The 25,607-nt window shown below is 34.9% G+C and overlaps 1 protein-coding gene across 1 annotated transcript; it reads right to left on the reverse strand.

The window, feature by feature from the left end:
* Nucleotides 1–3,095: 3,095 nt before the first annotated feature.
* Nucleotides 3,096–12,898, reverse strand: LOC140795481 (chromatin assembly factor 1 subunit FAS1). Its single transcript, XM_073148051.1, has 13 exons — nt 12,431–12,898; nt 11,407–12,301; nt 11,209–11,308; nt 7,142–7,289; nt 6,917–7,040; nt 6,126–6,496; nt 5,596–5,955; nt 5,433–5,514; nt 5,223–5,360; nt 4,227–4,637; nt 3,936–4,073; nt 3,775–3,820; nt 3,096–3,629 (listed from the first exon to the last, which is right to left on the reverse strand). The coding sequence occupies exons 2-13, from the start codon at nt 12,094–12,096 to the stop codon at nt 3,457–3,459; spliced, it is 2,781 nt and encodes a 926-aa protein (XP_073004152.1). The 5' UTR covers nt 12,097–12,301; nt 12,431–12,898; the 3' UTR covers nt 3,096–3,456.
* Between the last annotated feature and the right edge of the window lie 12,709 nt (nt 12,899–25,607).

Genomic DNA, 25,607 nt, shown 5'->3' on the forward strand with positions numbered 1-25,607 from the left:
GTCAGATTGAATTAAGCTGACACCAACATCCTTCCCTTTAATTGATTTAGGCATCAAACTTTGCTTAGTCTTTAGTCTTGAGTTTAGAACATCTCCTAAGAGTATTTCCTAGTGTGTCGATAGAACTTGACACTATTACTCAAGTAGTCAAGTTTTTTTAAAATAATCCTTAAATTCACTACTTCCACGTAGTAGTCGAGTCCCAGTATTTGTGATGAAAAGTTGAAAATCAAATGCCCTCATGTGTAGAGGAACTATATGAGATGATTCGTTGGATGAACTCCACCTCATGAGATGGTTACCTCATCTAATTAGGATTTGAAGTGTATTTTTAACTTGATGTGAGATGGCTTCGAGACCCCGAGTAGAAAGGTAATGGTATAGGCAAGCATGATATAAGCAAGCATGGAGACTTGTGTTTCATTTAGAGATGTGCAAAAAAAATTTTGATTATGTTTGTGCGTTACGAGGGAACAACCTATTGCACTTAGTACTCACATGGATAAAGTGTGCATTGGTTGATTAGCTTGTCCATTGGAGAAAAGTTTATAAGAGAGATTCTTATTTTAGAGATTTTGACTTTTATAGTAGATTTATGAGTATAGATTTGCACTCTTTGTTTGAATTTGGAGATGGGTCTAGTATATGATCCTGCAATTTTTCCTTAGTTGATGAATTTTCACATAAATCTTACATCCTTGATTTACTTAGATATTTTTTATAGTTTAGACCAAGTTGTACACAATACTATTGTAGGCAATTTATAGGTCTGCCTCAATTAGCGGATCTATATATTGAAGAGGGCTAGCTCTTTTATCTAGTCTATAATTATTGAAAATATTTGATAATATTGATGGAGCAAATATAGGATTTTTAATGCAGATGGAGGAATGCTTGAACTCGAGGTGATGATCAAGTTGATATGCAGATACTTTACTCCAAGATCATTATATATATATACATACATATATGATGCTTTTGGATAGAATTATAGTAGTTATTAAAATCTTCTCTTAATTGAATAGACTTTTGAAAAATAACACTTTAGGAGCATCCTAATTAGGATAAGGATGACCTATCCTAATTGAATTAAGATAATATCTCTCACTCGTCTTTCATATAGTATCAATCTCTAAAAACAAAGAACAATCTATAATAAAAGAAATAAAGTATGGACTGCTAAGATTCATCTTAATAAAGAGAATAACTATCTGAAATCACAGTTTAATCAATTATGACACATCTCATTCTACATAGTCTGCTCTTAAACTATTAAACGTATATAATGAATCACCAAGTCTAACGCTGGCAACATGTCTAGCCATAATATTTGTAAGATTTGGTGTATGTGCTATGCTAATAACTACTTGGCACAGAAAATTAAATAATTTATTTTCTTTTAAGAAAATATAATTATATAATATATAATAGTTTTGAAAATTGGTTTTAAATTTGATTTGCAAAGTGAAAAATACAATAAAGTCAATAAATGATAGAGCTCCAAAAAATAAACAAGTGACAAGTATGCACATATTTAAGTATATATTCAATGAATCATCCTCATTCAATTCATGTCATAAAAGCATTAAGTTAGCCATTCTTAAAATATTTCCATTCGATTGTAGATATAAACGCAAATCAAATTATCATTAGTAACTCTTAGCCCCTCAAGGCCTCAACAAGTAATGAGATAAAAAGGCATAACAGTCATGTACAAGACAGATCACACTATATTATTATAGATATCAATCGAGATCTAAAAAAATTGTGCCTAAAGCATGTCATAATGCATGCATATCACTTTATAAGGTAATAGATATCAGAGCACACTACTACATAGAAAAAGTTACACACGAAAACAACATAATCATTCTCAAATATTCATCAATAATGCATGTTATCTATTCCCATAATATGCATCATGACTGTACAAGAGGTTGTAGGTATATCATGCTCTCTCTCCAACATAGAAGGCGGTATGCAATAAGATAGGGATATTAGGCACCCTATTGTCTAGCATACACCAGTTCATCTTATAGCATTACATTTTTTAGTGCTCGAAAACACAAATGCTCAACTGTCTCACAATGTCATTGCCCTAGTCTCACGAATGCATATGCCATAGCATCTAATGGTCATAGCATGCTTCCGCACTCGAATACACCTCATGCTTAAAATGCCTTATGACCTACATCACTACCGTTAATAACATCGCACTACATGACTATATATCCTCATTGCAAAGCACTACAAGAATATTAATAGCACTACCACACACTGCATAGTTATATATTCGCGTTGTTAGGTACTATCACGTATTATATGGTTATATGTCTGTATTGTTATGTACTACGTGGCTATATATTCATACTGTCATGCATTTATAAGTTCACATTTATTCTTAATGTTGATATATAGATCATTTTAAACTCGCGTTTATAATAAAAAAATTATAATTTAAAAATATATATATTATTACTACCATTTCACATACGATCTCAAATGTATTTTCGTTATTTGGTATAAACATTACTAATTCCGTATACGAATTCACTATTCTCTAATACTTTTATATTAATTTTATGTTACATCAAATATAATTATTAATACTTATATAAAAATTGAATTAAACAATATAATAGCTTATATTGATGTTAACTTCCTTATACTAATTTGAACTAAATTCGTTTAGGGGATGAATAATGCCGACTTGAATTTTTTTTTAGAGGTTGAGTAGAATGATATTTCGCAAAAGGAGACATCATTAATCCAGGAATAGCATCCAAATATTTAATGCATTTTTATCTAGCAGAATGACCCATCTGTTCAGACTTTTTTTTTTAAATAGAGAGCTATATTAAGCTTTCACCCAGCTAAGCTGAGGAGCCAGCCAATTTTGCAAATGAATGCGGACATACAGTTTTGCTTGATTGTATCTATTTGATTAGCATGACAAATTATGTTGCAGTACTAAGAGCTACCTATTAAAAAAACCCTAAAGGTGACAAACTGATGCATCAGATTGCAGAGGTCTGGCTTCCAGAAATACAATCAAAAAAACCTTAGAGATATCAATTGAAGAGCTACACTTGGTATACAGAACACCAATAGGTTGGCTTCTATTATGTTAACATATTATATTTTTGCCAGTTTACAAGATAGAAACACCTAAAGTTAACAGTTCAAATAACTCATTTGCTAATCTTTAAACCCTTCGTACAACCATACATCCAAAACTGGAAAACCAACCAGAACCTTGTTCTTCTTCTCCAATTCTACATCTAAATTCTATACATTATCAGCGCAGTTCCAGGAAGGCTGCAGTCCAAGCAGAGCTGGTCAGCTCAAGAAAAAACAAAAGCATCTCAACTTATGCAGCAAGGCTCAGAAAAGGGGGGGGCGCTCCACTTTAGCCTCGGGCAGGAGACTGTCACTTTGATTATGATGAGCTCTTAATCATGACTGAGGTGGAGAACTAGTAATATGCACTTCTGCCTCCGGAGTGTGGCCATCTCTTAACTTCAAGCTCGACCGAGGTGAAGATTCACAAGTGTTAATGGACTTCCCTTCAGGGGGTAAACATCGTTTCGAGAAGTACATAGCTATCCCTTTGGGTCCTCCACCTTTCTCTGACAAGAAAATCAACATCAGTTGTGGAAGTATTGCAGCCAAAAGCAAGAAAAAAAAAAAACAGTTAGGACAAGATTGTTTAGAAACTTCAATTCATCAGTGATGCTTATGTTGTACATGTGAGTGCAAAAATAAACTGGGTACCTGGAGAAACAGATACTCCTAGCTTGTCCAAGACCTCCTTCTTAACCTGCATAGGCCACAGAGACAAATAAAATAATCAAGTAATAGTTGAGGTCTTTCTCATGCAGCAATATTATAGAGATCAGCATTCAGGGTTAAGCTGAAGCACAATTCTCAACTACCTGCCAGCGGTTATCGACGAAATCAGATATCTCACGCACTTTATTTCGCAATTGCGACTTGGAGATCATTGAGAATTTTTGTTGCAATAAATCAACCACCTTACTCAATCCATGCGAGCAAGATTGAATCACCCTAACCTGTAATCCAAAGTGTAATATTTATCCATTAAAAGAAGACGAGATCATCATCGAGGAAACAGATGGCAGGAAACAAACAGAACAAATCAGTGCCCAGCCACCAGTATATACTGTAGAATAAAATATTCATTTCACTCTCTTGTGTGCACTTACAAATTCTGGCAAGTCTGAATCTGGAATAGCTGATGATGAGGTTGTAGGTGTGCTTGTGTTCTTGCTATTTGACTGGCAAATACCTTGATCCTCTCTTGGTGGATTTTCCTTTGTTGTCATATCAATGATGGAGCCTCCAGGATAAGCTCGCATGCAAAGAGCTTGCAAACAAAGCTGCTCAAGTTTAACCATCCCTACAAGATCTTGAGCCATCATTAATTCAGATTTTTCATGATTTAGGTTGGATATCACCAGTGGCTGGTTCTTCCGAAGAGCCTGTACAGTCAAATCATGAAGAATTTTCTGCTGATGCAGAAAACACCTAGACTCCTCAACTTCAACATCTGGCTTGCCTGGGAGGCTGCTGGCCTCATCCTCATTGACATCTGATGGACTCCCGATATGAACTCCCTGCATATATTAGGATGAAGTTGAATTATGATAAATACCACCCTTTAGTCAGAAGAAAAAGAAAATTCAGCTTTATTAAGCAAATGCAACATCTAAATCATGGAGGAACTGCAAATAAAACATAAGGACACTTGATTGATAACTGACTAAATAGAAACACAAGCTACAAGGAAGCAACGTCTACAGTTCCACTGGAGCTTGATGGAGTCCAGATAAACAATTTAAAACTGGAAACCAATCTATACAAGCATCCAAATGATCAAATGTCTAAAATCGTCAAAATTCCGCAAGTATTCCTCTTACCAATTTTTCCCTTTTAATATATTCAAGTAACCCTCTTGATAGTCTGAACAAAAATTATGAATACAAACTGCAATTCCAGTAGATGGGCCATACTTGCACATAATTATCATGCAGGCATTCTTCCAATTATATAGCTCTATGTGTTTCTAGTCTCTGAACGAGATGTACACAGCAGTAGGATGGTGTACTCATGTCCATCTAAATGCAGAGTAATTAATATAGTGAAGCAATGATCAGGAAACTAAATTGAAACAGGGCAATTTAGTTATACCCACAATGTACCTCATTTTCTGAGAGATAACTATCAGGCACAACAAAACTGTCTTCACTTTCCTCTTGATCATCGGCCCTACTATTTTCTTCCTCTAGATTTTCTTCATTATCCTTGTCACAATCAGAAAGGCTTTCACCTGGATCCTCCTGTGAATAAAATACAAGGTTGACACAAATTCTCTCATAAAAAACAAAAAACAGTTATTATTAGTTAATTACCTCTTCCCACTCTTCATCACTATCAACATCATAGTCCAACATAGGATCCTCCTTGAGAGGGTGCCTTCCTCCAATAACATCACTGCAATGCACACATTCTAAATAAAACATCACAAATTGCAAATGCACCAAATAGTAGTGATATAAGGAAAGAAGTACTCACCTTTTCTTGCTCCAAGTACCATAATATGCTGGCCTATGACTTTTGTCAAACTGTAAAAGCTTTTTCTTCACTAACCTAACAGGAGCTGGGGAAGTATCAGGACCAACATGACATGGCATGTCATTCACAAGAGATACTTTTAATTCATCCAAAAGTTCATCAGCACTTGGTTCACTCCCTTGGCTCTCCATATGAGAGCATAATTTTCCATCTGGAGTTGCAAATTTTCCAAGAGGGTGAGCTTCAGAAGGTTTTTGCAGTTTAAGCTCCTTAACTAACTCAGTCTTAGGGTTGCGTCTAACACCCCATCTCCCAAACTTATTGCAACAAGATAATTTTCGCCAGCCCATGACATGGGATCTGCATTATGAAACAGCCAATTATTCGTGAGAATAAACAACTTATTACCAAGTTATCAAAGATGTTTTCCACAATCACAGATGTGCATGTTTCAAAAGCCACATCCCATTTAAATAGATTTCTTAAAGGAAAGAAAATGAGATACGGTAGCACCAGAGGTTGTAACTAACCTCCGATGGTTCTCCAGTGCACCCTTGTCTTCCTGAGAAAAGATGCAGTCCATTGATGATGTAGCAGCACCAACCACCTCTTCTCTCTGACAAAATGACTCAACATTTGGGCCCTTGGTAGGTAACCCGTTGTCAGAATCACCTGAACTTTTGCTACTCTTCTTAGTTTTAAGAAACCGTTCCATCAAATTTGCTTGCTTCTGAATGGCGAGTTGTTTCCTCAGTTCTGCTTCTTCCTTTTCACGGCGTTTTTGTTCCCTCTCTGCTTCTTCCTGCTGCTTCTTCAGCTGCTTCTTCATTTCAGCCTCTTCTTTTTCACGAATCTTGACTTCCTTCTCAGATTCTTCTTGCATCCGCTTAAGTTCCTTTTCCTGCAATGTGAATATGGAAACTGTTATACAAAATCTGCAAGGGTGAAAGTTTACCGAAAACAAATAGTATTTCAGAGCAATCATTAATAAATTAATCACTTATATAAGAAACGGCCAACTAATCTACAGGTTGAATAGCGTTTTCCATTTCATGCTGAACACACGTCTAGGTCAAAGTAAATTGATTTTGACTAATTAAAGTTAGAAAACTTATTGTACTAGTTCCTATGATAATGGAAACAGGATCATCTACTCAACTTCCATAAATATAAGAAAAAATTGTCTCCAGTCAGTTGAATTTTTCTCCAACAAGTTTGCCAAATAACAACTTTCTAATTTAAGACTAAGGCAGCACATGGAAAGTACAATAAAATGTTAAAAATAAAATCCAAACATGGAAATATAAATTATAGAACTTACAATCTGCAATTTTTCTTTCTGGATCTCCCGATCCATTTTCTTCTTTTCTTTCTCAACATTCCGTTTATTTCTCTCCATTTCCTTAATTAATCCTTTCTCTTTCAATCTGGCTTCCTTCTCAGCCCTGTCATGACAGGAGGTAACGTCATTAGAAATTAGAGTATCAATCAGGAAGATGGAAAAAAGTAAAGGACACTACACAACTCTACAACGAACAGTTCATACATTTCAGCATTGTTCCTCTGTTTCAACTTTTCCAGCAATGAACGAATGCCTTCAACATTTAAAACTTTCCCAAGTTTCATTGAAGCTTTAGTTAAGTCACACTTCTTACTATCATGAGCTTCTGGAGTTGTCAACGCTGATAAAGTTGCTGCAACAAGCAGAAACATGCCATGCGCTCACAGATAAGAACTTTTTACTTTTCCTTTTTGTGTTGCAAAAGGAAACATTCAATCTCATCAGTATTCAGAAAAAGTAACATATCTAATTTAAATTCAATATTAAAAGGACGGTATAGAACAATGCACACACAGCAGATATTCAAAAGCCTAGATCAAGGCTACAGGTACCAGTTTCAATCTCAGCCAATGGAGAAAACGATATATGTCACCCATATCAGCTGTTTTAATATCAGATTATTTTTAATTGTGTAAAATCCTAAAACTAATCATAAACTGCAAGAAAACCCTAAAAGTTCAGAAAAATGACAAGAAAAACACGGAAATATCCCTCTCCCTATCCCTATCTATCTATTTAGACTGGTGCAGCAACAAAGGAAGGACTGTTGCAATACCGAAAAGGAATGCTACAGAAGAGAGGAACAAGGGAGATAGGGGGAGTGGAGGGAAGGAGATAAAAAAGGAACAAAAATCCTAAAAAACAAAGATAGGAAAAATTTACCTCAGCTTACCAGAAAACTCTTCAGAGGTCACTCGCATTGTAAAACTACTCATAATCACTTGCTATCGCCGGATCTGGATGGAGGGGATGCATCAGGGAAGGACAGACCAAAGGGGAGAAAAGAAGATGGGATAGAAAAGGGAAAATAGCTATTGTGCTTTCGGATCCAGTCGGATCTGACTCGAACAGACGAAATGGGGCCAAAAAGCACCAGTTTAGGCTGATCCAGGCAATTCCTACCTGAAATCAGCAGGAACAAAGAACTCCTTGATTGTTGACTTCATTACAAAATAATAAAGAAGCCCTAATTATATGCCCTTAGCATACTCCTTTCCATTATAATATTCTATTTCTAGCAACTCCTCTTCGGAAAAGAGAACAAGGATACAAAGTTAAGCTTTCACTTTATCAATTTAAGATAATGCTAAATTAGACAGAATTTGAATTGTAATAATTTCCACTAGACAATATCTTCCAGGCATATTATTGAATCCAAACAAAGAACTAATGCTAGAATAAGTTCTACAACTACACTTACTTTTATTCCCTATGACTAAAACAGAAAGACCTTATTATCTCATAGTTATGAGAAGGCATTAAAGGAAAATACACTTCTTTTGTCATAGCACAAATAGAAGCCTCACTATTCTTGTTCAACGAATAAATTGCTCGCACAAGCTGGTGACCATGTAATTGATTCAGATTTCAGAAAAAAAAGAAGCTTTTCTTGGAAAATGTTAATTAATTTTGATACAGATATACAAACTCTACAAGACCGCTTACTCAAATCCTATAAGTAGTTCTTTCTTGCGATCCTTACAATATTGTAGAATTAGAATCCAACATATATTTGTGATTGATCAGCTTCAGTTTTGACCAAAGACTTGATTATGTTGGTTCAGTTTGTAATTGATTCTTGTTCTCAAAAAGATCGCAATCCTCTATTAAAAGTTGACGGTATAGCCTGCATTAAAGAACTGATACAATTAAGGACAGCCTGCTAGCGCAAATTTCTTCCCTTTCTAGTTGAATCATAACAATGTTGCCACCCCTCAGTTCAGCAAAGGCATAACGTGAGAATCACAATAATTCAAACTAATTATTTCTTTTTCTTGAGTTCTGATCTTATCAACTTACAGAAAATTAGGCACAAAAAAATAACTCTATGAACATGCATTGCTTTTACTATGCAACCAGCTCACCAAAAAAAGGAATATAAGGAATATGGACTAAAAGTACTGGTGCATGAGGATATTATGTACTATGTACTTTGCAGCTGCGCAATATTTTCCTTCTAATAAACTCCACTGCTGATCTGCTGTCATCTGCACAGCTGCTCCTCAAGAGTGACTCAAGATTCAATCATAATCCTCAAGTCCAACAAGAATTATGCTCTAAATAGGTTTCTCTTTTGTTCTCCCATTCATATTTCTCTCTAAAAGGAAAAAAAAACTATTAAATGGCCTACTGCTACCTTATTTTAAAAGTAAAGTTACTAGCCGGTGCCTGATATATTCACGATGAAACTTTCTACTTGCTCATTCCATGCTGTCCGCATCTTCATGGATGACCAACATTCTTCACAATGATGCCTATTGCTACAGAAATTAGTTGCAAATGCTTTCAGGAAAAGATTGCAGAAAACATATATAGGCCTGAAAGGGGCTGAACTCAGTTCATACAATCATAGTATGGTTTTAGTTTTAGCTTGGTTAAAAAACAAAACTTATTTTTAGTTTCAGTCGGTTTCGGTTTCGGTTTTAGTTTCGTTATATCAATTTCAAACTTCTTTTGATAAATAGTTTTTTATCTTATTTTTTCAATGTATCACACAAAATTTAATAGCATTTGAGCAATGAGGTTTGACATTGATTAGGTACAAACTGGTTTTAAATTAAATCAAGCTTAGAATTTAAAACATATATAAACACAATTATTACTAAGGTTGTTTTGGTTAGATGCTAGTTTCGGGGGCAGTTTTAGATCAGAATATAGACCGAAATGCGAAATGTTTTGATGAAATGTCTTGGTTTCAAACGAAACGTCAAACCATGCATACAATACCCAACTCTTAAATTAAAAAAGTAAGGCAATTGGACAGATTGGCAAGCAATTTCGTTTTTCCATTTCTATTGTTTTTGTCACACAATTGTTGTGGAGTGTGCGGGATTGCCTGCAATGTTACAGTCAAATAAGCTCAGCAATGAAAGACTTTTTGGCTGTGGTCTGCTATTGAAGTTATTGGACCATCCTCAACTCGTTTAAATGCAAATTACTGTAGTTCAATAAGAAGGGATTACCAGCTGCCACCCCTCTCCTCTCAGCCCCTTCCATCATGCAATCTGCTTTAAGAAGTATCACTGCCCTCCCAATCTAAAAGACCTCTTTCAGAATATTTCCTTACACCATCAATTAAACATCCTCCTTTCTCAACAACTCTCTTTGTTTTAGAAAACTTCCACCTTAAAGCCTAGGCCCCCACCTTAGATAAATTATAACTCTCTGATTAGGCTTCGTCTAGGTGACTGACCGCCTTAGCATATCATCATATTTTAGTATATAGATTGACTCTAAACTTCAAAATTATAATACATGTTGATCAGTTAATGAGTTCTAATAGCTTACTATAGTTCTTAACAAGAATATTTTTCTATATTGTTTAGATTGTATGTATTAATTTTAATAAGAATGTACTACTATAATTCTTAACAAGATTGCATGTTGATGAGTTAGTGGATTCTAATAGCTTACTATAGTTCTTAACAAGAATGCATTACTATATTTCTTATTTTAATTTCTTTTTTAACCATCTTGAATTTTGGGCCCCGGCTAGGGGTTACATGATCTCTTGTCGGGCTACTGCCTCTAGTCTCCGGTTTTTTTTTAACCTTGATGGCTCTCCCATTTTCCCTACACATGAATGCATGTCTGTGGAAGGCAAAAATTTTAAATAAAAGGAAAAGTTGTTCCTCATTACAGAAAATAGTTACTTGATATACAGCCCCAATTAAAAGGAAGAAACAGTTTGATAAATGTTCAGGAACTTCTGCACTCATATGGACATTCCTCATTTTCCCGATGTCCAAAAATTTAAGCCTCAGCTATGTATAGCCATGCAAATGCTCCAGATAAAGCATCATATAAAAGTTACTATACATACAGACATGGGCAATTTGTAGAAACAATACCATGTAGTTCTAATATTGCCAAAATTTCCGTGGACATAATTGTAATGCCAATTAACTATCAATGGGGAAGCTACAACTTTCCAAACCAAAAGTCACTTATTCCAGTGCCAGTACATAAGGAATTAAAGATAAGTAATTAATTAAAGTTACTTACTATCTGAGCATTTGGAGCGCCAACCAATAATATTATGATAATCTTACCTGAAAGAGCAGATATCCTCTCATAAATTTTCTTCCGGGCAGTACGTCGGATAGCTAAAGTTCCACGTAGACCTGCCGATAACAACTTCAGGTCTCTTGTCTGTTCAACAAGCAAACGACAAGAGCCGACAAACAGTAAACATCATTGTACATGCAACGGAAACTGAGAAATGACATAAACAAAGACCAAGATTTTACCTCCCAACACCATAGGCATGACTCCGACTCATCTTCCAGTACGTCAGCATCCGCATTAGATGTTCCATACATTGTTCTCTGCCCGACAAAAAGCACAGAACTGCGCACCATAGCCAATGTAATCCCCTCCCGTGCCTTCATCCTTTCAAAAATCTTATCCACCAACTTAGAAAATGGAAGGTTACTCTCCTCCAGCAAGAAAGCAATCATTGAGTTGTTCGACAAATTCACACCCTCTTCCAGATGTAGCGAAAGCCCTGAAACCTCCTTATAACACTCAAAAAGGTCTTCGAGCTCCTTGCGGCAATCTGTAACAAGAGCTTCCTTATCATTATTGAATGAGTCCTCATCAATAGAAGCTCTCTTTCTCTTCAGCTGTTTCTTCACCCCCTTCTCTTTATTCTTTACAACAACTTGGGATCGTTCTACTGCTTCTAAATGAGATCTTTCATTAACAATGGAGTCTCCTTTGACTTCAACACCTTCTCTGCCTTGTAACTCTTTAGACAATTCGGCTGGATAACTGTCAAGGATCATCGGATCGCCGTCAAAATCAGGAGCACGATTAACAACTACGAGATCTGCTGCATTTGGTCGCAATTGTTTCAACCCATCACCTGAGGCATTATCAACAACTATCGGGTCCCGATCGACTTCCGGGACCTCGGGATTAATAGTACCAAGAATCATCACACCTTCCACAGGAAGCCCTCAATGAATCCACACCAGAAAGCCCCAAAAATGGTGTAGAGAAATTCTACGTAGCCAAAGTTTGGATCTTTTACTGATCCCTCAACAAATGAAGGGCTCAAATATCTACCGCTAAGAGTTCAAAGAACCCTCGCCCTTGATCACTTTCCTCTTCTCTCCCACGGCGTCACCTCGGGAACAGTGGCTACAGGAAAAGAAGATAGAAATTTCGAGAAAAATATAAGAAAATTCCTCCAATTATCCCATTTCCAACAATAAAAGAAATCGCGCAGAAATCAAGGGGAAAAACAAAAACAAAAATCGGATTCCTTACCTCTCGATACAAATTTGGATGGACCGAAATTTTCGAGGAAATGGATTGCTTCGATCGAATTCCTCCGCGATTCAGCGAAGATTCACCGACCTCCTCCCCCTTTTCCCCTCTCTTTATTCTTCACTCGAGTAGAAGGGACTGTATCCAAATTCATCTGAGGTGCCTTACAAATCGTGCAAGGCGACATCAGATCCGACGGCTAACCTTGACCGATGTTACTGCATGGGAGGATGGATACTCGTCAGCCGTCTGATCGTAATTGATGCGAGGCGCGTCTCTTCCCGCCAATTGTTATCTTTCGTCGCCTCGTGCCGCTTCGCGGAAAATTGAGCATGGAATGTCTCGCGGAGGACGTTGAGGTAAACGTGGCTGTTGATCTTGGCCGTCCATTTTGATTGATTTTGGTTACGATATACTGATACAGAGATGGAAACTAATAATTAATCGAGTGGGTTTCAGATTAGTTCTATGGGCTGAGATAGATTATAAATAGCATATATTGTTGTATAGGAAGAAGGGCACGTTTATTATTATTATTATTATTTATATATTGCTTATTATGCCTCCTAGGGTTTCCTAAAATAAATATACAATGTTGCACCTACTAGTCAAACCCTAAATAAACATACAATGTTGCACCTACTAGCCACATTTGTTATATTGAATCCAAAATAATATGACTACATTTAGCCCCGAGCCTTGTTTGTTTTGAACTCATGGGTCAGTGAACTCTGTCGAGACCCCAAATCTGGTTCTGTATCAAATACTAAATTAACTAATAAATTAACTATTTTTTATAATCAAATCCACTCTCCAATAAATAAATATTAAATTTTAATATTATTTCAAAATTGATTCTAATTTTATCTTTGACATGACTTAAATTTATTAATTTCATGTCTTGTCAATTTTTACTCACTTCTCTCTTCTCTATTCCAAAATATTTATATTTTATATTATAAAATATATCTGCATACGTGGATGTATCAAATCATGTCCAATCGGGTCTCTCTCCTTTCAAATATACACTTAAACCTCCAAGTGTTTATTATAGACATCATATAAGTCAACAAATCATTTTAAATATACACTTAAGCTCACAAATGTTTACAGACACTATATAAGCCAACAAATTATTTTAGATATGTGTTTAAGCCCACAAATAATTATTATAGACACCATATAAGCTATTAAATCCTTTCAAATATGCACTTAAACTCTCAAATAAATATTATAGAAACCATATAAACTAACAATCTTTTTAAATATGCACTTAAGCTCGCAAATACCTATTATAAATACTATATAAACTTATAAATTCTTTCAAATATGCACTTAAACCCGGAGATACATATTATAAACTTTATATAAGCTAGCAACTCCTTTCAAATATGTACTTAAGTCAGTAAATCCCTATTATAGACACCATATAAACTATTAAATTATTTCAAATATACACTTAAGCCCTCAAATGGCTATTATAGATATCATATAATATTTGTATATTATAATAATAACCACCATCATGATATAAAAAAGTTATTTTTGTTCATTAAATTTACATATCATTCATTTTCCTCTGTAACCAATATTTTTTCACTTTTTTACATCACATCACAAATATAAAATACACTCTTAGCTTAATTCAAAACTAAACACCAAATTACCTTACCCTAGTTCAATATACCTAAATCAAAACTAAGAAATGAGGCCAACTAATGTAACTCAAAACTTAGCTTCAAACCAACCAAGGTTGAATATATTAATTAATTATTGTTTTTCAAGTTGATTTTTAAATCTCGTACAAAAAGTAGATGTTAATGATCTTTCCTAATATATGGTGTGTTCCATAGGACAAATTAAGGGTCGTACATTTGTTACTATAATATGTAGCTATAGGGGTGGCAAATATTGACTCAACTCGATAACTAGATATATTAACCAAGTCTTAATTGGGTTTGGATTTAGTTTAATTGAATTCGGGTTGTAAACATGTTGTTTGGGTTTATATCAGTGACCTATTTGAGTACATAGGTCGGTTGGGTTAACCCGTTAATATATAGACAACTTTTCCAAACCTAACTTTACCTCACATCGATCTCTCTTTGCCTTACCTAGCCACCTGCATTCGCCCATCTCCACTCTCCTCTCCACCATGGTTAGACATGATCATCGGTCGGGCCGGGCCGGGCTTTTCGAGCCAACCGGCTTTAAGTATTTAATCACGGCCCAACCCATCTTTTAGCTATTTTTAGAAAAAAAATTACTGCTAGCTTATTTTTTTTAAAAAAAATTTTGTTCCTCCATTTAAAAATAATAATAATAAATTAAAAAATTTAAAGGTTGCTTAAAAAATATACAAAATGATACAGCACCAAAATTTTTGTTGGTTTTCACTGTAGTAGAACGGGCAAGCTACTATAGCAAAATAGGTGGGCTATTATAGCAAAACGGGCGAGCCTAGTTGCAGGCTGAACAAGCGAGCTTCTGGGCCAGGTTGGGTGGGCCAAGGGTTGGCCCATGCCGCCCATGGGTAGTTCAGGCTCGGGCCGGGCCGGGCTTAGCCCGATCCAAATCAGGCCGGGCACGGGCGGGCTGAGCAATTTGATCAAGTCTAACCATGGTCGATTTTTTTGTATTAGCTCTCGCCCATCTCCATTCTTCACCATAATTTTTCTCACATTGATTGCTAACTCTCAAATCCCCCATTCAAAAGCACTATCTTTATTCTCCACCAAAGTCGCCTACCTCGGCTCACTCTTGGTCCTCATCTCCTCACATCGATACTAACAACTATAAAACCCTCTTCCAATCTTTCTCACGAGTCATGATGAAACCCTCTTCTTAATTCCTCTCGTCGGAACCCTCTGCTTGATGCTAAACCCTCTTCCTCCCGCCAAATGATGTGGAAGATCTTAAGATGACTTTTCAGAGAGCATTGGATGCTCTACTACTAAGATGTTCTTTATCAGAGAACAAGTGGAGCATGACTTATAGTTAAAATTTGAGAGGTTGCAATAGATTGTAAACAAAGTAATTAGATAGTAGAGATTGTTCTTGTAACGCCCGTTTAAAAAAAAATGTTAGCGCACGCGCCATGCGCGTGCACTCTAACCGCAGCACACGCACTTGGTGCGTAAGCTGACCCTTTCTTCCTCCTCCCCACCTCTCTCGCAGTTGGTTACAGGAGGTGGGAGAGGAGTGCGCCGGAGTGGAGCTAACTCCACTCCGCAGCCCTCTCGGCCTCACCTATTTAAACCACCCCCCCCCCTCACCTTCTAGATTGGTTTCACTCTTCAAAATTCCTCTCCCTCTCGTTCTACCTTCCTCTCTTTTCTCTCCGGAGCCGCCAAAGTCCTCGTCATGGGCAGCAAGTCACCGGAGCGTCGGCAATCAACCAAAACCCCCTCACCTCGATCCCCAGGTTAGCCTTCATCCCCTCTTCAGTTCAATTTGAAAATGGCCTAGTTAATCATGCGTAATTAGGATTTTATTTTTGTCTGCCTTCACCGGAGAAATTCGCCGGCCGGCGACCTCGGGTCGACAACCCACCAGTTCAGGAAGATTACCCGCTTCAACCTCTTGCAGTGGGTACCCACGGGGCGCGAGGGAGGCGATGCCATGTCGCCTCCCACCGTCGGGTTTCTTTGGCTCAAGCAGCCACCACCGACGGTGGTGGCCTCGCTCGTCAACCTCGACTGACCCACCTCTTCACTTGAAAGAGATAGGTACCCGAGATGAGGGCTTCAAGCCCACCCAGCACTAAGTCGGGAAGCTCCATGGCCGCCGGCCATGGAGTTCCTCAACTCTCACCCTCCGGCTGCACTCGCCGGAGGTTCTGATCGCTCCTGCACCCAAGTCGACTTGGGGAGGAGTTGCCGGAGCTGGGGGCTGCCGATGACGGGGATCACCGGCAGCATCATCCCTTTCTCCTCTGTTTCTCCTTCTCTATCAGGGAGACGAGGAGAAGGTGGGGGTTGGGCCAACCCCCACCGCTCTCTCTCTAGGCCGTGGCGTGGGCTGCGCTGCAGCCCAGGTCCTTAGACCCTCTTCTCTAAGGTCTCGGTGGACTGGGCTCCGGAGCCCAGTTTGACCCCTTAGTTTCTGGTGGGCTGCGGTAGGCCCCGCGGCCCACCTCCTCATTTTGTCTGACTGGGCTCTGGAACCCAGTCCACCATCTCACCCTATTGGACTGGGCCCTTGAGCCAGTCCAAAGCACATTCGAAATTGGTGGGCTGTGGTAGGCCCGCAGCCCACCTCCTCTTTCTATTGGACTGGGCTGGTCCAGTGGGCTGCAAGTAGGTCTGCAGCCCACTCTCCCTCTCTCTCACTCTCACCTAATTTGCTGGGCCTTGAGCCCAGCCCAACCTTTAACATTTTAACACTAGACTAATTTATTATGAGTCTGTTATTTTTCTTAAATTCTGTTAGCTACTTAAATTGTAATTATTATAATTTTCTCAACCATGTTATTAATAAAATTAGGAACTATACAAAAATCAAAATAGGTAATTGAATTTATTAGTCTTTTCAATTATCTTCATACTTACAATGTGAACGACTATAAATGACCATTATTATTTTAATTAAGACAAATAATATCTCGGACCTAGAGAATCAAACTTAAATTTATACAACAAGATAGTTAGTTTATAAGTCCATTAATCTTATGTTTATTTTATTTATAAATTACCAGATCCATTATTGTGCGGGAAGGATCTCGAAAATCAAGAAGAGCCGACTGATTAGGAGAGTAAGATGGATTCCAAAAATAACTCAGGCGAGTAGAATTCTATAATAGTCTATGAAAAATGCATGCTTATGTCATTTCTTACCTGTGATAATTAAATGTCGTTTTCTTACTTGTGAAACTTATATGACATTTCATATTTGTATTTAATTACATGTCAATTCTTAGTTGCATTATTTATCACTTAATGCACATGTATGATAGACTCTATGCTTATTTATAATATCTGTTATTGTGATGATTATATTAAATAAATAATAGAGGTCATGGCACCACGTGCACGTATCACTGTTGGTCAAGTCCCAGTTAGGCAGTGCCCTTTTACCCACTCAACCCGGAGTTAAGGGTAGAGTGTATATTATATAGTATTATATTAACGGCCCACACCTGAGGTCGGTAGCTTGTGTAGCATTCATGTGATTACACTGCCCTAGTTGGAGACTTGGCTAGTATGATATTAGAAAAGATGATTGAGAGGTAGGGATTGTAGTTCTAGCAGTAATCGAGAATGTAGGGTCAGGGCATCTATTGAGCTGTGTGCTCTTATCAGCCGTATGTGATAATTTCGCTCTGTGCGATGATTACTAGAACGGTATTGATGGGCATACAATTGGGGTCCTTAGTCTGATGCCCACAGATAACTGGTCATATGCAGCGTCGCCAGGCATGTATGGGCGATAATACCGCTAGTTGACTAGTCCCCCTCAATTTTTATGGTGCTTTGTGAAATATGTTATTGTGACTCGACTCCTGTGTTGATTTCTATGTAAAATGAGCTATAATGATGAAAGCTATTAATAGTCATAATGTACATTTTTTCCTGACATGTTATGAGTTACATTTTTATTTATTATGTAATATTCTTATATTATTATTAGATTTTACTTGTTGGGCCCCGTGCTCACCGCCATTTTTGGTGGAAATATTTCAGAGATGATTATAGAGGATGCGGACATCGAGGAGTAGCATATTCATTCCTTTATTTTTTTAGCAATTGTTTATTCTATTATTTCAGTTGGACTTTGCCCCTGTGAGGGTATTTATATTTTAACAAATTTATGATAAACTTGTATTCTTAGAGACTTGTTGAGGCCTGTGATATTATAATTCTGGATTATTTGTTGGATTATTATGGTATTTCTTGACTTATTCAGATACTTTGTGAGATTAATTCACTGACAGGTCACGTAGGAATCACGTGGACATGCTCCACGTGAGGAACACGTGAATTTTTGGAAGTGGGTGTTTCAGTTCTACCTTGTTTTAGTCAATTTTTTGCACTTCTTTTTTATCTTTCCAAATTGATGTATATGGATTCAGAGATTCATTTTCTACTTAAATAAATATCATGCTTCGGTCTTTAAATTTGTAATTTATCACTCAAATGCCTACTAGCCTATTCTTGTACAACAAAATATTAGACTAATATTGCAGTGTCTATTATGTCTAGACAATGTGTTTGTTGTTGTTGTTAACTCACATTTTATCTTATTTTCTTTTTATTTGAGCGATCCCTACTTAAATAATATTTGTGATGGAGATATTTATTTCCCAAATGCATATTGTGGCTTTGCTCTTGAATTTAGTAGCCTCTATTCATTTTATAATTTTTTTTTGTTATTCCAAAATATAACTCATTATTCTATAATAATAACTAAACACTATAATAATCTTATTCTATAATACAAATATTATTCATCAAAATTACATCGTATACTACATATTAACACAATTACTTATTTACCCTTGATATTTATCTCATGAACCTACTTTATATCAAATCAAAGGGTATTCATAGTAATTTTATAAAAAATAAAATATCATTTTCTCATCTTTTTCTTCACTTTATATCACATCAAAGATAGATTCAATGACTTGTTTGGTCCTAGTCTTACCGAGAGGATCCTTTGGATCCACCTCCTTATTACTGGTGGTCACGACACTTGAGTTTGGCTCTCAAATCTTTTCGGGTTAGCAACTGCTAAGTTAGTCTACAATATGCTCAATATAATTTATCCAACGGGCTCGATAACTTGGAAAGACTAAAAAGCAATCTAGTAGTTGAGAGTGCCGTAAAAAATTAAGATGTTTCTTTGAAAGGTAGCCTGAAACTGATTGCCAACAAGAACCTTGTCAGAGGGTCGGGGACTAGGCCGCCTCAATGTCTGTCGCACTTGTGGCCATCACTTATTATTTATTTGCTCTTATGCAAGAGCTATATGGATAGAATTTAACAAAACTTGGCCCATAGGTATGCTAGATCAAAGTTGGTTCCAAGGTGGTTGGATTCTGTCTCTTGATAACACTAATAATTAAAATTGGTCCTTGATGCTGCCCGTTATAGGTAATACCCTATGAAACATATAGAACAATATAAACCATATTTATTTCAATAGGATAATAGAATTTGTTGGAATTCTATGGAAAAGGATGATGACCCTAGCCTATAAATACCACCAAATTCTTTCTCCTAGATAGGAGAAACTTTGGAAAACATCGCACTAGCTAGATATCTCTTCCCATCGAGTATCTTAAGCTTAATACTAACGACTCGTTTTTGGGTCCCAACGAGCTCGGCGAGGTAGGCTACATCCTACACTCTTCGTCGGGTTCTCTGATAACTACTAGCAGTCGTTGCGCTTATTCCAATCCACTATCGTAGCAGAAATCGTCGCTATAAATGAATGACTCATTAGAATTCGAATGCAATGTCACACTCTATAAAACATATATATCAAGAAGCTAACAAAGTAGGAGACTAGTTAACTCTATCCGATAGACATTATGGTTTTGCATACACCAGGCAAGGGTCTTTCCCAACCACTCTAGTGTGAGTTTTGTTTGCTAACTACAACAAAGCTTATGTAATCAAGCTTAGCAATTTAATAGAAATTTTATCTTTAAAAGAATGAACATTGATTTTAGAGAGTTTGATTTCATAATTGCTACCATAATAAATTGTTACATATTCTTGTTGTTAGAAGCCTAACTCTTAAGTATTTTTTTTCAACCAAACAATTTGAAAGTCACATGTAATGACAATGACAAATTCAGCTTCAATGGAATAAAGTAACAATTGGTTACTTTTTTATGACCACGACATAACTCTTAGTCCCAGCATAAAAAATATATAAGTGCTCATTTGATCATCTAAATCTCCAACATAATTACTATTATTGAACTTAATCAACTATGACATTTCTCTTTTCTTATATAAAAACTAAAATTTGTAGTACCCTTCAAGTATGGAAAGATTTTCTTGGCTACTGAGAGATATATTTCTCTTAGATTATTCATATATTTGCTAATAGGATTCAGCAACATGCATGATATCTAACATTGTTGTACTTAAATGCATCAAGCTTCTTATAATTTGTTGGTATAGAATGTTATCAACATTCTATTCTTTATAATTTATTTTACGTTTCAACCCATCTTTTGATGGTGTCGTAACAAGATTGCAATTGTTCATTTGAACCTACCTAAATAACATAAATATCTTCTCACAAATAAATATTTCGTCAATATGTTACACTACTTTTAAGTTAAGAAAGTAATGCATCATTTCAAGATCAAATATATCAAATTCAAGTATGCATGACTATATAAAATTTTCAAACATGGCTATATTATTTTTTATATAAATTAAATCATCTGCATGCAATCATATAATAAACATTTCTCTCTTTTTTATGTTTTGTGTAAAGAGCATGCTTATCTAGACAGTTTTAAAATGTTTCCATGAGAAAAATAAACATGTATAGAACTATACTAAGATCTAGATGTTAATTTTAGTCCATTTAAATTTTTTTCCGTTTTGTAAACTTTATGCTCTCTACCAAGTTTCACATAGCTAGGAGGTTGATCAATATATAACTGCTATTGTGAATCTCAAGGTAAAACATGTCAACTTCACATTTAGTTAGTAAGTAGGCCAATTTGAGCAGCCAATGCAGTCATTACTCTAATTATATTATGACTTCTAATAGGAACATAAACATCTTCATAATCTATACCAAAATTTTGTTCATAGTCCTAACCCACCAAACACATAATAAATTTGTCAACTTTACAATTTACCTTCAATTTTGTCTATAAATAACACCAATTATTCTCCCTTCTTTATAAGATCTAATTAACACCCAAGTGTTGTTGCTTTTGATGGATGCAATTTCTTCATTCATTGTCTTCTGTTAGATTGACACTTTTTTCTTAGCAACTCTTTTAAAAGTTACAAGATCAAAAATATAAAAATAGAGAAAAATGAGTAAGTAAATCATCACTTTAATTTAATTCAGGTATCATCCGTTAGAGATTGATCAGAAATCCTAAAATATTTATAGTTTAATCCCTAAAAAATAATATAATTTATATCTATGTTAAAACGATGAGTAGAATGAAATTAGATTTGCAGAAGAATTCATTGATGGAGGAAATAAAGTGAGAGATGGTCCTTGTGATGGTCTTTCTATTCTATTCTTAGTGAATATCGCAAAATTCTCTTTGAAAAAGAGATATGTGAGAGAAAATTCACGAAGAGAACTATTTTTTGACGATTATAGTTTTCTTTATTTCTAATTCTGCCCATTATAAATAAATAAATTACATAATGATATTTACACATAAATTCCATGACAATTATACCCTTAAACTAATTAATTAATAATTAATTAAATCACTTAATTTTAGGCTTTTTTAAATGATAGCATACACATTTTAATTATTTATATGTGTGACCAAATTACTGAAATTAATATAAATTAATCCATCAATCTTCATTGAGATTATTACTTAACTTAACCGATTGAAATAAACTCAATATTTTATTTCTGCATAAAATAATCCAAAATATATAAAATATCCAAAGTATAAGATAAAGCAATAAGCAAAAAATAATATAAACTCCCACTAAAATGAAATATCTGCAAACAAAAAAATACTCATATAAGTAGTGTGCTCATGAAAACTTAGGTGATAATTATTTTGTGAGCGGATATGCTATTATGGAGTTTCTATCAATATGCTCTATAGATATCTATCCATTATGCATTCTTTTTTTTTTATAACTATGAATTTAATATTATTAATATATTTTAATTTTGTGGAGCATCTATTTTTATTGGAATATAAAACTATTAAGTTATTGTTACAAAATATTTTGAGTAATCTTTTAATACCCTCCAAAATGCACAGCCCAGTGATAAAATTCTGCATTCATATTTTATGATTAATTGTCTCATAATATGTTACAAACTCTACTACCATAGTGGATAAAGTTGTGTTTGTCTAGCAGAACTCTAAGAAATAGCTCTATTAGCGAACTATCGAGAAGCATTAAGTGAGCCAGCTTCGCAACCGAAGTGCCACTGGTTCAATGGTGTTCATTTTGCCCTCGATGGCTATCCTGCCCCTTTAAATTCTTGTCGTTGGTATGTCTTGTAACTTCTTTTCCAATTAATAGAGAATCGCAAACTTGTTTGCCATACATTATATTTTGCTTGTCTTTGCTTTGTCGCAATCCAAAACAGGTGCATCGCTTGTGAAGTGAACGGCTGACTTAACTTTGCTACTTGAAAATTGAGTGCCGCGCGGTCTTTGTCTATCGCAAAGACTTAATCCGTGACAAGGTAAACATAACCCGATGTGGATCTTATGCTATCTTGGCATCCAACAAAATCTGAGTTTGAATACTCAACAATCTTTAATTGATTTGATCTCCTATATGTGAGTATATACTCCTTTGTTCTCTGTAAATATCTCATAATCTGTTTGGCTAATTTCCAATGATCCATACCGAGATTACTTAAATATCAGCATAACATGCCAATAATATATGCAATATTTAGATGCATACATATCTGAGTATACATTAAACTCCCTACAACTAAATCATAAGAAATCTTTTGCATTTTTTTAATTTCAAGACTGTTATTTCGGCAATGAATAAAACTGAACTTGTTTTCTTTAGCAATAGGAGTGTCATCTAGTTTGTAATTTTATATGTCAAATATACTGAGAACTTTATCGATATAGCTCCTCTGAAACAATCTTATAATACCCCGAGAATGATATTAATGTATTTGAATTCTTAATACAAATGAGGCATCACTAAGATCTTTTATCTCAAATTTATTTGATAGAATTCTCTTGGTGTCGTGCAATATGCATATATCATTTATGACAAGCAATATGACATCAACATATAAAACCAAAAATATGTGTTTACTCCCACTAAACTTGTGATAATACACATTTATCAATAATGTTTATCTCAAAACCAAATAAGACAATGACTTCATGAAATTTAAAGTACTACTAACGAGATGCTTGCTTGAGCCTATATATAGATTTGATTAATTTATAGACCATATTCTTTAGAGTGTCCAACACAAAATTTTTTGGCTGCACCACATAAATTGTTTCTTCAATGCCATTATTGAGAAATGCTATTTTGACATCTATCTAATGCAACTTAAGATTAAAATATGTAACAAAATGTACTTATGTAGAAATCAGAGAGATAATCTCTTTAAAGTCAATTCATTCTTTTCTAGTAAATTATTTAGCTACAAGATGTGCTTTATACCTCTCCACATTACTATTTGAATTTTTTTTAAATATATATTTACAACCAATGGGCTTTGCATGATCTAGTAATGGGACAAGTTTCTAAACTTTATTATCTTGCATAGACTTGTACTCCTCATTTATGACTTCAATCTATTTTTGAGAGTTGAAACCTTGCATAGCTTCATGAAAATTAATTAAATTATTTTTCATCATTTTATTTTCTTTCTCATGGAAAAATTTAATATAATAATTTGAAATTGTATTTATCTTTTCTCTCATACATCACATTAATGGAATACCTTTGAGATTGTTGAGTTTGTTCCTTAAGAACAATTACCTCATCTTGAATAAGGGGTTGAACAACATTATTTTGTTGAGAATCAAGATCAATGACAAATATAAAAACATGCACATCGTGAAAAGCAATAGTAGGAATTGAGATTGTTCCCTCTTCCTCCTCAAAGATAATATTTCTAATTTGATTTCTCCCCTCAGACTCAATATTCTCAAAAAATATTGCAGTTCATAACTTGTTTGTGGGATCATAAAATTTGTATCCCCTTGATCGCTCAGCATAGCCAATAAAGTAGCTGCTTACTATTTTAGAGTCCAAATTTTTTTTTCATGTGGTATATAAAACTTAGCATCAGTTAGATATTCTCAAATATATAAGTATTTTTAGACTAGGTTTTTGGCCTATCCAAAGCCCGTAAGGCGTTTTTGCAGCCGCTCTTGAGAGCTTCACCCAGAGTGACTCTGGTAAAGTAGAATGACTAATCATACTCCTTATCATATCCTTAAGAGTCCGATTTCGTCTTACAGAGACACCATTCATGCTAGGTGACCCTAGCATAGTGTATTGTGCGACGATTTTACAATCCTCTAGATATTTAGCAAAAGATCTTAAATGTTGTTCACTTATTCTGTTATATCTATCGGAGGATTCACCACCACGGTGAGATCTGACACACTTTATCATTTTGTTAAGTTGTAACTCAACTTTAGTTTTAAATATTTTGAATACGTCCAAAGTATGTGATTTCTCATGTATAAAAAATATGTAACCATATCTTGAATAATCATCTATAAATGTTATAAAAAAAAACTGCTAACCATTCTAAGATGTTATATAAAATAATTCATATGAATTAATTCTAAAATATCTATAGTTCTTTTGAAACCTAATTTCATTGTTTTATTCTGTTTTTTCCCTGATACACTTAACACAGATATTAAAGTCTAAAAAATCAATGGATTCTAAAATCCTATCAAACACAAATCGCTTATCTCTAGATTTAGAGATATGACCTAGGAGTTTATGCTATAATGAGGCTAAATTTTCTTTACTTAATTTACATTTAATACATTGTAATTCCACATGCAAGGTTTCATTGTAAGATGTAGTAATTTTTAGCAAATATGGATTATCATAAATATTAAGTAAACTAGTTCCAATAATACTTGAATTCATGGATAAACTAAATTGATTGTTTCCAAATGAATAACAATAACCAAATTTATCCAAAACAATTTAGACATCTCAAAATGCCTAATACCTAACACAATATTAATATCAAATCTTTCATAGTAATATTAATTATAAGTGGTACTCTTATTGTAATGATCAAATATTGACATTGATTTATGTCAAATAATAAATTTATTTTTGGACTGATTTATTATTCACATTATGTTATATTTATGATTGTCAAATATTTACCATCACAAGTGTGTATATAATTATGTCAAATATTAAACTTCCTTTGGGCCTATTATATCCACATAAATTTATAGGCACACTAATATCTAATCATTCCGAATAAACCAATCTATATAAGAAATGCTACTTTAGTAACA

This window comes from Typha latifolia, chromosome 9, assembly GCF_019914945.1.
Source record: "Typha latifolia isolate L0001 chromosome 9, TyphaL0001v2, whole genome shotgun sequence".
In the NCBI taxonomy this organism is placed as follows: domain Eukaryota; kingdom Viridiplantae; phylum Streptophyta; class Magnoliopsida; order Poales; family Typhaceae; genus Typha; species Typha latifolia.